The 14,187-nt window shown below is 36.4% G+C and overlaps 1 protein-coding gene across 2 annotated transcripts in view; it reads right to left on the bottom strand.

Annotated features, from left to right (window-relative positions):
* Positions 1–14,187, bottom strand: part of TMX3 (thioredoxin related transmembrane protein 3) — a 40,362-nt gene that overhangs the window by 13,135 nt on the left and 13,040 nt on the right. Inside the window, exons 5-12 of one of the 2 annotated variants that reach the window (XM_055558916.1) lie at positions 12,357–12,402; positions 11,000–11,080; positions 8,866–8,965; positions 8,118–8,195; positions 5,422–5,488; positions 3,839–3,937; positions 1,419–1,476; positions 1,170–1,223 (exon numbers count right to left, since the gene is read on the bottom strand). In XM_055558916.1, the coding sequence (XP_055414891.1) occupies positions 1,170–1,223; positions 1,419–1,476; positions 3,839–3,937; positions 5,422–5,488; positions 8,118–8,195; positions 8,866–8,965; positions 11,000–11,080; positions 12,357–12,402 (583 nt within the window). The remainder of the gene's footprint in view (positions 1–1,169; positions 1,224–1,418; positions 1,477–3,838; positions 3,938–5,421; positions 5,489–8,117; positions 8,196–8,865; positions 8,966–10,999; positions 11,081–12,356; positions 12,403–14,187) is intronic. The other variant, XM_055558917.1, reaches the window with a different exon arrangement.

Raw genomic sequence — 14,187 nt, 5'->3', positions numbered from 1 at the left:
CGTTCTGACTCTCAAGTCTTCTTAGGGAAGAAGCGCATGTCCTAAGGCCACAGCTGCCACAAACAGTGACAGACCTGGTGGATCTGGGCAGAGTCAACCGCAAACCTCCACCAGGGAGTCACAATCCTAGCTGCCCCGAGAGCATTCATGATTCATGGGGACAGGTCAAATATCGACACCAAGAGGAGTTTGGAAGAAGCAGATTCCAACCCTCATGGACGACTCTGAGTCATTCAAGATTTCAGAGAAGGAAATGACTACAGATGTAGTGAACAGTCAGAAAACTAGAGGTAGGAATGGAGCCCGAACTGCTCCAATCCTGTGATAACATGTGAGGGGATGAGGAGTTGCTTCTTATGGATGAGCAGAGAAAGTGGGTCCAGGAATCTACTCCTGGGGAAGAGGTTACCAAGACTGTTCAAATCACAACATTTAGAGGACTCAGAATATTACATAAACTTAGCTGACAAAGGAGCAAGGTTTGAGAGGATCACTTCAGATTCTGAAAGATGTTCTAATGTGGGCAAAATGCTATCAATGCTATGGAGAAATTGTTCAGGAAAGGAAAAGTTGATCCATGAGGCAGATGTTATTGTTCTATTTTAAGAAAAAGCCACGGCCACCCCAAGGTCAACCACCCTGGTCAGTCAGCAACCTTCAACACGGGTGCAACTGTCCACCAGCAAAAAGATCACAGCTCACTGAGGGAGCGGGTGATGACTGGCATTTCTAAAGTATGGGCATTTTTTCAGACACAATGCTGCGGCACGCTTAACAGACCACAGTATATATCAAAACATAGCTTTTATATGTACTAGGGAAACAGAAATTTCATGTGACTTGCTGTATTGCAGTGGTCTGGAGCCAAGTCCGCAACACCTCTGAAATATATGCTTGTAGATGGGCATGTTTTCTTACCACACACTTACCCTAAATCCTAACAAGATGCAGGTATGATTCAAATTAGAAGGTTTTTTTTCTTCTAACTTGTAAGACATATATCAACAAACTTAAACCTAACAATTCATAATGAAATGCAACATGCTGTAATTTATTTCAGCTCCTTGATTCATCTTTGAAAGTATGGAATACTCCTTACTTTTGCTTTACTGTATTACAAAACATAATGAAACAAAGATAATGGAGCTTTCCAGAATGTAAACACCTACCTGTGGAACTGGTCTCTGTAATCTCTAGCAACTTCCTGAATAATTGATTTTAATCTGTAAGAAAATAAAAAACGCATGAACATTCCATCTTGTCAACTTGAAAAAATAAAATTATTCAATTATAGTATCTGCTACTTTATCTAATGTTTAACGCTGCAGGAAAAGATACCATATCAAGTTTATCTGAAGGCCATGTAAAGTCTGAACTGGATGATAGCTAAAGCTTAAAACTATTTCAAGGCACTATACCTGGTATGTTCAACTGATGTATTTTTCTCATCAATTACTGCGATAGCCACAAGCTTTCCTGAAATGAAGAATAACATATTTAAATTCAATAATCCTAATTATACAAACTTTCCAATTATTACTGTACTTATGAAAATAGTATATAGCTTCTAAATCCAATTCCAATTATTTTAAACATATTATGTTTAACATAGTGAAAACCTGAATTATTTAACATCAAGTGATAAATTCCAACCTACTTCCCACCCCCAAAATGTAAGTATCAATTAGTGAGTGAAAGTTGCTCAGTTGTGTCCAGCTCTTTGTGACAAGGAGTATGTCAAGGCTTTATATTATCACCCTGCTTATTTAACTTCTATGCAGAGTACATCATGAGGAATACTGGGCTGGAGGAAGCACAAGCTGGAATCAAGATTGCCAGGAGAAATATCAATAACCTCAGATATGCAGATGACACCACCCTTATGGCAGAAAGTGAAAAATAACTAGAACTAAAGAGCCTCTTGACGAAAGTGAAAGAGAAGAGTGAAAAAGTTGGCTTGAAGCTCAACATTCAGAAAACTAAGATCATGGCATCTGGTCCCATCACTTCATGGCAAATAGATGGGGAAACAGTGGAAACAGTGGCTGACTTTATTTTTCTAGGCTCCAAAATCACTGCAGATGGTGGTTGCAGCCATGAAATAATTTTAATTACTCCTTGAAAGCAAAGTTATGACCAACCTAGACAAGAATGTTAAAAAGCAGAGACATTCCTTTGCCAACAAAGGTGCGTCTAGTCAAGGCTATGGTTTCTCCAGTGGTCATGTATGGATGTGAGAGTTGGACTGTGAAGAAGGCTGAGCGCCGAAGAATTGATGCTTTTGAACTGTGTTGTTGAGGAAGACTCTTGAGAGTCCCTTGGACTGCAAGGAGATCCAACCAGTCCATCCTAAAGGAGATCAGTTCTGGATGTTCGTTAGGACTGATGTTGAAGCTAAAACTCCAATACTTTGGCCACCTGATGAGAAGAGTTGACTCATGTGAAAAGACCCTGATGCTGGGAAAGATTGAGGGCAGGAGAAGAAGGGGACGACAGATGATGAGATGGTTGGATGGCATCACCAACTCGATGGACATGGGTTTGGGTGGACTCCAGGAGTTGGTGATGGACAGGGAGGCCTGGCATGCTGCATGCAGTTCATGGGGTCACAAGGAGTTGGACACGACTGAGTGACTGAACTGAACTGGACTATACAGTCTGTGGAATTCTCCAGGCCAGAATACTGGAGTGGGTAGCCTTTCCCTTCTCCAGGTGATCTTCTCAACCCAGAGATCGAACCTAGGTCTCCTGCACTGCAGGCAGATTCTTTTCCAGCTGAATCACAAAGGGAAGCCCAAGAATACTGGAGAGGGTAGCCTATTCCTTCTCCAGTGGATCTTCCTGACCCAGGAATTGAACTGGGGTCTCCTGCACTGCAGGCAGATTCTTTACCAACTGAGCTATCAGGAAAGCCCCAATAATGGTAAATATTTAACATTTCATATACTCAAACTGCATTCTTTCACACAACTCACAAACTGATGAAAATAAGTATTTTGTTGAAAAGTAATACAAACAAAGCACTTCTTCCTAACACATGGTTGGCTTATAATTTTTGTAGTTTATATCTATTTGAGACCATTCAGCTAGTTTCTTACAACTTTCTTTTTGCATCTGTATTTATATTTGCTTTGCTTATCATTTTCGAGCATGTAACTTCAAGAAACCATGCCAACCTGACACCCTTATTTTCCGCACAAGTAGAAGTGTGCTTTCAAAGGTTGTGATAACTTGTATTCCAAATTCTATTACAAAATCAGCCTTCTGAGGACAGGTTTCTGGTGGTTATTTTTTTCTTATTTCCTTATTATCCAGGCTCTGTTTTCCCTGTTGCTATTAATTCTTTAACGAACCCTTTCTTGTTGTTGTTAAGTCGCTTCAGTCATGTCCGACTCTGTGCAATCCCATAGATGGCAGCCTACCAGGCTCCCCCATCCCTGGGATTCTCCAGGCAAGAACACTGGAGTGGGTTGCCATTTCCTTCTCCAATGCATGAAAGTGAAAAGCGAAAGTGAAGTCGCTCAGTCATGTCCAACTCTTCGAGACCCCATGGACTGCAGCCTACCAGGCTCCTCCGTCCATGGGATTTTCTAGGCAAGAGTACTGGAGTTGGGTGCCATCGCCTTCTCCGAACGAACCCTTTCTAGCTAATCTTTATTCCACAAGTATGTTCTTTGGTAATATTCATCTATATTCTCATAAAGTTGAACTGGCATTCAGGTCTGAAAGAAGGAATGATATTATGAAATAGAAATTAAAAACTCATTTCCTACAGATTTATGTAATCAGTTAAGGAAAAGCTTTGTAGAGTGATGGAGAGTTGTACATATGCTGTTACCAGTGTCTCCAAGTTCATACAAGAGGAAGCCGTCCATCGTAAGGTAATTCTGAAACCTCTCCCTGTTGATCCAAGATGACAGATCACCATCTTCATACTCTTTAAAACAAAGTTAAAAAAAAAAAAATTTTTTTTAAATAAAAAATAAATAAATAAATAAAAAGAAAATAAAACAAAGTTAATAAATTAGAGTATAAATATGACATTAAAATGTTTACAATGTTTAATCTAGCAATATTTATAAAATGCCTGACACAGGACCATAATCTTAAATTCATAAACTTCATTTTTAGAAAGCTATTCGAAGAAAACAATCAAATGTAAAAAAAAAAGGATTAATACACAAAACAATTCATCATTACAGAATCATTAACACAGCAAAAGATAAATAAATAAAAATATAGGAAATAACTGAAATACCCTAAACAGGAAGTAATTTAAATCATTATGGTACACATTGAGGAAGGCCATTTATAGATTTTTAAAAATTAAAATAATTAATGGGTAAAGCAGGTGACAAAATAATACAACATGACTGTAATACTGCCAAAAATGAGTATGTAAGAAAACTGACAGAATGAAAAATGAAGGCACGTATATTCTATTAAATAGTTTTCCTGGGCTGATGAGTCTTCTTGGATGATGTCCTTATGGACAATTTTTTTACTCTAATTTCTTTGCTCTTCTGTATTTTATGACATCCTTTTTCTTATGTAAAACAAAATCACATACAACATCAAACACAGTATTTTAGCCCTTTTCTAACATCATATACTTCCTCTGACAGGAAATATAATATCCAAGAGGATTATGTCCTGATTAGAAATGTAAGTCTGAAAAATGATCACAACTGCATGAAAAAGCAGCTGATGGAAACGCCTACCAACGTGTTTGGAGGAAGACTGGATTTTATTGACTTCTTGAAAGATGTGCTTTTTCGGTCACTTGCTAAACAGAACATTTTCAAGTTATCACACCTATAAAATGAGTAATATGACGCAAATCTGAAAGCATTTATGGATTCAGACTGATGACTTAGGAGAGTAAACATAAAACCAGAAGTTGATCACTGGGTCACAATCTCCACTCCAGGTCAAATATTCTAAAGATTATACACGAAAGTGATAAAACTAAAACTCATCAGGAAATACACCACGCCCCCTGAGCTTCATCCCCATGCTCCTGACATTATCAACAACAATGAAAAGGCAGGAGAAGCAGGCTTCACTGTGGAAGATGGCTTACTTCTTCCACTTTTTTGTGTGTCTCAAATGTCAGACCCTTTTAAAATGAATTCTGAATATTTTAAAGTAATGTAGAGAAATTGCATAGGGCTCATTTCCAAAGAAGGCAAATGATCTGATAAGAAAAAAAGAAAAAGAAATTTATTGTAAAGAAACTCAGAATGAAAGACCACTGAGTGGAAACATGAAGTTGAAGGGTAAGAAAAACCCAGCAGTCACGAACTAATGGGTTTTGTAAACAGTAGGAGCATCTGACGTCAACATCTAAGGCATGTAATAGACACGGCATTTTAATTATAAGCTGTTTTGTTTTACATCAGTTAAAATGCTGGAACTTACCATCATAAACAAAATATGTTTCATCTTTGAAAACAAGCACGGCAGGCATCTCTTTCAGGGTCACATACTGCATAAACCAGAAGAGCAAATGAGCTTGACAGTTCAAAATTTTCAGTTGGCCACCATGAGTTTAAAAGTATTGAAAGATACTTGGGGGAAAACTCACAATGCTAACAAAAAAATTACAAATGGTTAAAAAGAACACAATCAATCTCAAGCTCATTCAGTGACTGGACTTGTTACCTCTTGATACATCCCCTGTTACATGCCCTGTCTGCTATGGAGGAACCATGGAATATTCTTCGAGTTGCTAACAGACAAAGATATTACAAGAAATGGGGTCCAGGCGGCACGCTGAAATGGCAGAGGAGCTGGGGCAGAGGTAGCAGGCAGCACAGGGCCGTCCTCCCCACAACTCTCAGGCCGTGTGACAAAGACTCCTTCACTGCAGCTGTGAGTCAGCTTCCTGTGAACCCAGGATGCATCACTACCTCACTGGAGAATAATAGATGCTCACATATGGGAGAGGCGAGAACGGGCTTAGACGGTAACCTGGTTCATGAATGAGAACTCATAATGGCAATAAATAAGAAGAAATTCATTCAGTGGGTGCCTGCTTCTTAGCCCTGTGCTGTGCTTAGTCATGTCTGACTCTCTGTGACCCCATGGACTGCAGCCCGCCAGGCTTCTCTGTCCATGGGGATTCTCCAGGCAAGAAAATTGGAGTGGGTTGCCATGCCCCCTTCCAGGGGATCTTCCCAACCCAGGAATAGAAGCCAGGTCTCCTGCATGGCAGGTGGATTCTCTACCCACTGAGCTACCAGGGGAGCTGTGTTGTACTAATATCAAAAGAGAAAAATTACAGCAGAGAAATCAGCATCAGAGCAGGAAAGATGTAACTTGGGTAAGCCACAGAGGATTACTACATGAGTGTGGTAATGCTGAACATAACAATGAACAAATCAGTAGATGACTAATAAAATAAAAATAAAAAGAAGGACAGCTGTCCTGGAAAGATTAAAAGGGAGGGAGGTATGTCTCAGTTGATACAGAATGATCTGGTTACAATGCATTAAAAAATTCCACAGCACCATGAAGACAGCCACTGAAGGGCAGCGATAAAGCCCTCAGGAGAGGCTCTGCCATCAAGCACGCCGCTAGTCACCCATCCACACTGATGCTCTCGGAGCAGTTCAGAACATCCTGCGTCTCGCCCTTCCAAGGGCATCCCTGAGTGAGCCATTCCTGAAATCACACACCTGTGAGGCACCTGTCCCCATTACGCCTCTGAAACCGTTTTTCTTAAAACCATCAACTACCTGCATGGGGACAAACACCACTGTTCCTCCCTCTCCTCAAGTTGGTGTTTCACAAACATCTTGCACAACTGGCCACTCTTCTCTTACACACCTTGTATCCTGGCTTCCCTTTCACCTTGTTTGCCTACTTTACTGGTGAGTTTTTCTCATTATTCTCTGCTGTCTTTAGGACCTGGGACCTTTTACCCACCACCCTCCCCAAATTTGCACTCCATGTTTGAGAAGTTTATTATTTATGCGGCTGTGACTTAACTCCCAACCCTTATATCCAACAACTTATTTGATGTTTGTACTTGGATGCTTAATATGTCAAATTAAAATAAACCTTCAAAACTCAATCATTCCTCCCATACTCTTAACTTGTTCCTTCCCCAGTATTCCCAAGCTCCTAAGTAACATCACCAGCTACCTACCCAGTTGTTCAAACCAAAAACCTCGAGTCATCCTTTTATTAAATTACTAAAGCACATCTTTATTTTGCAATTGAACAATTCAAAGTCACAGCTAGAGTCTTTCCATGTTTGAACCTGAACAACTAGTTCTCAATCTAAATGAATTTCAACCAAGAGAACACGTATAATGAATTCTTATTCATCTCTTTTCCTCTAGGGCAAGCTCAAACAATTCCATCTCCAAACATAATTCTCTCCCTTCTCCCTAATTCTTTTACTACCTTTCAAGCCTAAATCCTAGATTGTTTCAAGAGCTCAACTGATCTTCCTGATTGAGTCTCATCCTGATCCAGTTCTTTTTGCACTTAGCAGAGGAATGTCCTTAAAACAAACTTGAAACCAAGTCCTTCCCTAGCCCTTCGCACGTGTGGCCATGACCTACAAGGCTTCCACTGGCCTCTACCTACCTCTCGTCTCCTTTCTCACTGCAGTACAACCACAGTGGCGACCGCTGTCATTCCACTGTGCCGGGCAGGCTCTCATCCAGGGCATTTGCATCCCCTGGTCCTTGTTTCTGGTTTACTTTGGCCACAGACCTGTGTGGCTCCTTCATGTCCCGTAAGTCCCAGTTCAAATATACTTTCTCCTCAGACAGACACTTCTTGACCAACCAGTCAAGAGCAGCCATCCCACCTCTAAATGACTACACTGCCGCTTTTTTTTTTTTTAAAGCAGTTATGGTATCTTGTTCATAGCTTTGTTTCCCGAGGACCCAAGCAAAGAAAGACTCGTCTACAATGCTAAAATTTAATCCACTTCCCCATCCACAAGAACATAACCTCTACCGTATGAGGGTCCTGATGACTTTGGTTGTCATCAATAATCCAGGACTTAAAACTGTGCATGCCACAATGATTAAAGAACAATCAACAGTTGTTGAATATACATATTAACACATTACTTAAAATTCAACTTTAAATATTACCGCAGGGACGACTTCTTCTGAGGCAGAAAAGAAGTATGTATATACAATTAATTCTGAAGCAGCATCAATGTATTTCTCCTATGAAGATACAAACAGAAAAAAGGTAACTTTTAAATAGTAACCAAGATCAAAATTCATTCCTCATTAAACATTCAGAGCAAGTAGTATCATTGCTAAGTGTTAATAGATCACGACAATTTGCTACCTTAAATCCTTTCATGTGGAAAGATTAAACATAAATAAACTGTTTCTTAGGCAAAAGACCATTATAACTAAGTGCTTTTATACACCTTCAAATAATGTTCATTAAATAAAACAAGCTCAAATTATATTAATTTAATTTGCTAATGAAGAGATAAGTGCATGCCCACACATGCAAACATACACATACATGTATACAATAATCTTAAAACAGTGAGCTTTTGCCTATTACACTCAACTGTGTGTTGCATTCTCAAAGTCTCAAAATGCTGAAAAGCAATACAGAATTTAAATAAATAGGTCAAGAACAGAAGAAAGACTAAGGTAGGCCACATCCACCCACTTTTTACTCAATTGTTTCATGAAGGCAAATACTATAGAGGGTATATGACAAAGTGCTTTTATTATAAAAACACTTAGATTGAACTAAAGTATTCCTAATAAGGGTGAAATAAGTCCTGAGTTTTTCAAGAAAGTCTTCATTATACAGAAAATAAATTACAATACATTCTGTTCTTATGGATTAAAAAATAAAATCATTTGATACCTTCAGAGGTGACTCTCCACCTATATAAACAAAAAATACACGATGTCTCTTCTGCATATGTTCAAACATTTGCTGACTCGGAAGTGGCCGAATTAGAGCCCTGTTTGAAAATAGAACAAATGAAAAAAACCTTGTACTTGAACTAAGAGTAGTACATACTTTATTTCTATTTATGTCAGCCCATCATGTCTAATGTCACAAACTTTTATTACTGTATGAATTGCCTTTTAAGTATATCATTCAATCCACATAAATCGTATAAACTATAGCCCATGACCACTATTAAAACACAGTACCTACAATTTGATCTACCAGTTTAAAAAATAAGCTTTAAATATGTCCCTCTGGAGAATATCACCTTAACCAATGTTTGGATAGGCAAAGATGGGACTATACTCCATTTAGAATCCTCAGCTAAAAACAAAACCATCCACGTGAGAGGTAATTTTTTTTCTCCCTTTCAAAAGATCATTCACACAAACACACTCTGAAATATACTATTCTAGGAGTTAATAAGATTATATTTAGAATGTTTATGTCTTACTCTGTCCATTTAAATGCTATGTAGTTTTAATACACCCTATAAAGATTAAAATCTTAAATGTTCCTAAGTATGTTATTCTTCTCGGGAAAAATAAAATGGAAAAGGATAGCATATAAGAATTTTATGAAAACAAAACTGTAAGAAGTTTTATTATATATTTCAAAGCCAAATAAACTGAGAAATGAACTACATCAAAGGTGACTATAAAACATATGACTTATGAAATACTATTAAAAGCTAAGATGCAGTCTTTTTCTAAATGTGGTCTATAAGATTTTTATTCCATCACATTTGCAAAAAGAACAAAATATATTCTGCAAAGGCAAACATATTTTAAAATGCACAGTTCTTTAAATGCATTGCATCACTCTAGTCTAGTCTCTATTTTCATGCGTGAGTAATTAACTGGTAAGTGACGCAACTCCAGAAGTGATTCTTGAAATTTCCTTTGCAGTAGAGATTCAGTCCTGGTTACATCAGGAGAAGGCCATCTTAAAATTGCCAAAACATAAAGACTAATCTAAACCACAGGGGAATAAAGTAATCCTACTAGAGACCCCCTCATGTAATACAAAGTTACCTCAAAATTATTCACAAAGCAAATAAAATGAAATATGCAATCAGTAAGAAAATACAGTAAAAATTATATTTTATCAAAGCTTTGCAAACTTTAATATTCAAAGATCATTCCTAATTCTGTGTCTTTTCTCAAATAATTTAAGCTAGATAGTATCATGCCACCCAACAAATATACCCCAGTATTTCAATTTAACTTAAAAATATTTAGAGCTATCAATATATTACATCCTGTCAAACTCATAAGCTACTATATTTTCAAAGTAACCTACTTTGATAAATGTTCTCTTCAAGAAGTTATACATAATCCCACTAAACAATATGCACCAACTTTCTATATATGCCAGCAAGATGTAAATTAAAAAAAAAAATCACCATATTCAAACCAAAAGGAAAGACAAAATTCGTTTTCTTAGCAGTAAAACTTCAGAGATCTGAAACTCAAAAAGATCTCTGGGTTCTAATTACATTATATTCTAAGCAAAATGTGCAACAATACCTCACAGCTGGCATACAGGAGCATGTGAAAGATGAGGGAAAGAATCTTAGCTACATCTCAAAAGCATCTTCACGTATCACAGGCTAGGGATTAAAGTCTAAGACTATTCAGAACATCACGTTGTGGGGTTTCTCTTAACACTGAAATTAGACAATGAGCAAAATAATGTAAACCAGGTTGTACAAAGGCGAAACCATCATGAAATAAAAATTAAGGTTCACAAAGCCGTTAGAAGTAATCAAGTCTTGAAAATGTATTAAAAAAATCCATTGGGGAAAAGCTCTTCTATACACAAAATAAATTTAAATGTGAGTGAGGTCAACAAGTATGTAACATAAATCATGGACCCCTTTATTTTTCTAGAGAAGCTCTCTGCATATGCTGTGCAACTCTCTCTCTCCTCATAGACAATTTTATTTAAAAACCTAAAAATATGTATATTCAGTGCAGTTTATTAAAATACATTTAATTTTCAAATACTGATATCATAAAGGCCTGTCATAATACAAACTTACCCTGACACTCTGTGAGCAAACTCAATAATATCATCTTTTGTTCGTGGTCCTCTATAATTATATGCTAGGTCTCCTTTTAATCTTAAAAGAAGAAAAGAAGATAAAAGTTTACATTAACTGTTTTCATATTTAATGCTAATCACTCTCTATTGTTACACAAATTACAGCATACAAAATAGTAAATGGAGTTTTAGAAGCAGCATAATCACGGGAAAAAACAGCTGAACACTGCCTTCAGGGGATCAACAACTCAAAATGCAAAGAAGACAACTATATTTTTCTAAAATTATGCGAAAATATTTCACTCTATGTTTGATAGCTGCATATATTTTTCCTTCTAATAAATGAAAAACATACACATTCATGGTCAGGAACTCAAAGCATAAGTCTTACTATCTTCTCTATTAAAAGGCCAGTGAAAGGACAGGGAATTAATATTCGGTAAAGATAAAACAATTTTAAGCAATACAACAGAGTAACGTGATAAATGCGCCAAGATTACAGGGTGAAACAATGCATTAAAAACACCTCTTCTAGAAAATTAGATAATCTTCTAAAATCTTGCCAATGAATTGTGTCCAACTAACTGAAATTTTAAAAGTTGTGAAAGTGCAACAGAACACCTATAATTAAACCAAAAGAATAAAAAAGATAATTAACTGAACACAGGAAGCTAAGAGGCTTAGCAAACATTTTTAAACAGTGGGAGAAGGAGGGAGGCCAACACAGAACCCAAGGAATTAAAAAAATAACTTACTTTATTACAAAAATAAGTTTCCAAGTAATTCCTCAAGTCTTCATATTACCAAAATAAGGATGAGATCAGGATTAAACTCATGAGAAAATTCAATAAAACCATGATTACAAAAGAAGGCCTTTAGAATTATCACAAGATATAGTTTTACTGTATATGCTCTGTGACAGATGTGGTCAAATCTATAGGTGATAACTAACATCCATCAATTTTACTCTCTTTTTCTTTCACCTCTAATGAAGCAAGTCTATTTTAATTATAGAAAAGTAAAATCTGTTACGAGATAGGATTCACAAGTTAAACAGAACACACTCTTGAGCACCTGAGGGGTAAAAAGCCTGTTGTAATTTACAACCTTTGTCCTGCTAAGCGCCTTTCACAGTCCAACTCAAAACACATTTGGTGAATTAGCCTTAAACCACACATTAACTTAAGTGCAAAGAAAAACCACAGATGGATCCCTTTCCCTGGACCACACTGCACCTAGAAAGAACTGCTGAACCCAAGTCTTCAATTCTCCAAGGAAGCTACTAGAAATATAATAAAATGTAAGTAGAGTGAACTAATAAAAATACACATATAAACATACAACACTCAACTTACAGCTTAATTGTTGGATAACCTCGAACTCCAAACTCTGAAGCAATGCCTTGATAAGAAAAAGAATAAATAATTCTAAATTTTTTAAAAATGAGAAACTAGGTAATAAATGAGCCTTTTACTTAAAAAAAATATATATATACTTATACAAACCCATATAGATATGTTGTTCTTAATTCTTAAAAAATAATGTAAACACACAAAAAGGAAAAAACATGACATTCTCATACAAAATAATTACTTGATAATCCAACTTATGACTTACACAAAAATACTATAACAAAATAAAAAATAAATTCCAAAAGAGTAAGTTTTATCTCTAAAGTACTTATTTTAAAAGATATTGTTTTTCTAAAAAATTATATATAAATATATATATACACCCACACACATATAAATCTCACTCTTCATTTGACTTCATTTATAGGATACATATTTCTCCAAAAAAAGGCCCATGTCTTCCGTTAGTGTTTTCTGAGTCTTAAAAGAACTGCTTTGTACTTTAATTTTAAAAACATGAACTATAATTACAAAAATGATTTATGATCTAAAAGCAACATTACTTGTTTTAAAAGTTTCTGCTTTTGTAATAACCTAGAGTATTAATTTCAGTTACTTCAAAGTTACTGTGAAATCCCCACATTAATTAAAATAAGATACAGTCACTACAATGGTATCTTTTTAAGGAAAACAAAAAACAGTAATGAAAATAAGGAAACAATAGAGAATTAAATGACTTTAAGAGGCATAGTAATCACTATAGAAAATCAAAACTATACTACTTTACAGATTTAAGGCAACTGGGACAGAAAAAAGAAATAAAATATTCTCAGTAGACAAAATACAATATATTTATACAACTATCCTAATTTATGCAAAGTATACTGTATTTACTCACATAATCGCTCCCTCTGTTCATTTTCTTTTATTTCCAAAATATTTTTTATGACAGTTGGGTATAAAAAAACTGGGTGCTGATTTACCAATCACTTTAGTAATCATTAATTTTGGTTTCTCTCCCCCACACCAATACACAAGAAAAAGACAAAGTGAATTTGTGACAAATAGTACCGAAAATCTCTCCTTCCTTTTTCAACTCTAGACCTTCTCCCTTAAACATGGAGAGAGGTGACCAGGAGGTTCTGGCCAGTGATCAACAGTGGCTTTTATGAGAGATGACACAAACAACAGGGTGACCAGAATAAAAACCTGGTGTATATATATGAAGACACAGGTCCTGTCCTTGAATAGCCCTGTGAGCTTAGACCAACTACATAATTTATCTGTGCCTATCTCTAACTTAGGACGTAATTCTGTCAAGTGTTACACACATACATATATATAATTGAAGTACAGCTGGCTTTCAATAATGTATTAGTTACAGCATAGTGACTCAATATTTTTATAGATTATGCTCTACCTAGGCTAAGACTAAGTCGCTTCAGTCGTGTCCGACTCTGTGCGACCCCATAGACGGCAGTCCACCAGGCTCTGCTGTCTCTGGGATTCTCCAGGCAAGAACACTGGAGTGGGTTGCCATTTCCTTCTCCAACGCTCTACCTAAGTTTACTATAAAACATGACTGTATTTCCTTGTGCTGTACAATATAGCCTTGTTGCTTATTTATACACTGGTTTGCAGCTCTTAACCCCATGCTCCTATCACACCCCTCTTTGCTTCCCTCTCCCTACTGGCATCCATACTTGGTTTTCTATTATCTGTGAGTCCCTTTCAGTTTTGATATTAATATATACATTGGTTTTGTCAGATACACAAACAAGTGATAACATACAATATTTATCGTTTTTTGTCTGCCTTATTTCACTAAGCATAC

This window comes from Bubalus kerabau, chromosome 21 (assembly GCF_029407905.1).
Source record: "Bubalus kerabau isolate K-KA32 ecotype Philippines breed swamp buffalo chromosome 21, PCC_UOA_SB_1v2, whole genome shotgun sequence".
Classification (NCBI taxonomy): domain Eukaryota; kingdom Metazoa; phylum Chordata; class Mammalia; order Artiodactyla; family Bovidae; genus Bubalus; species Bubalus kerabau.
This window is presented reverse-complemented; position numbering and strand designations above follow the sequence as displayed.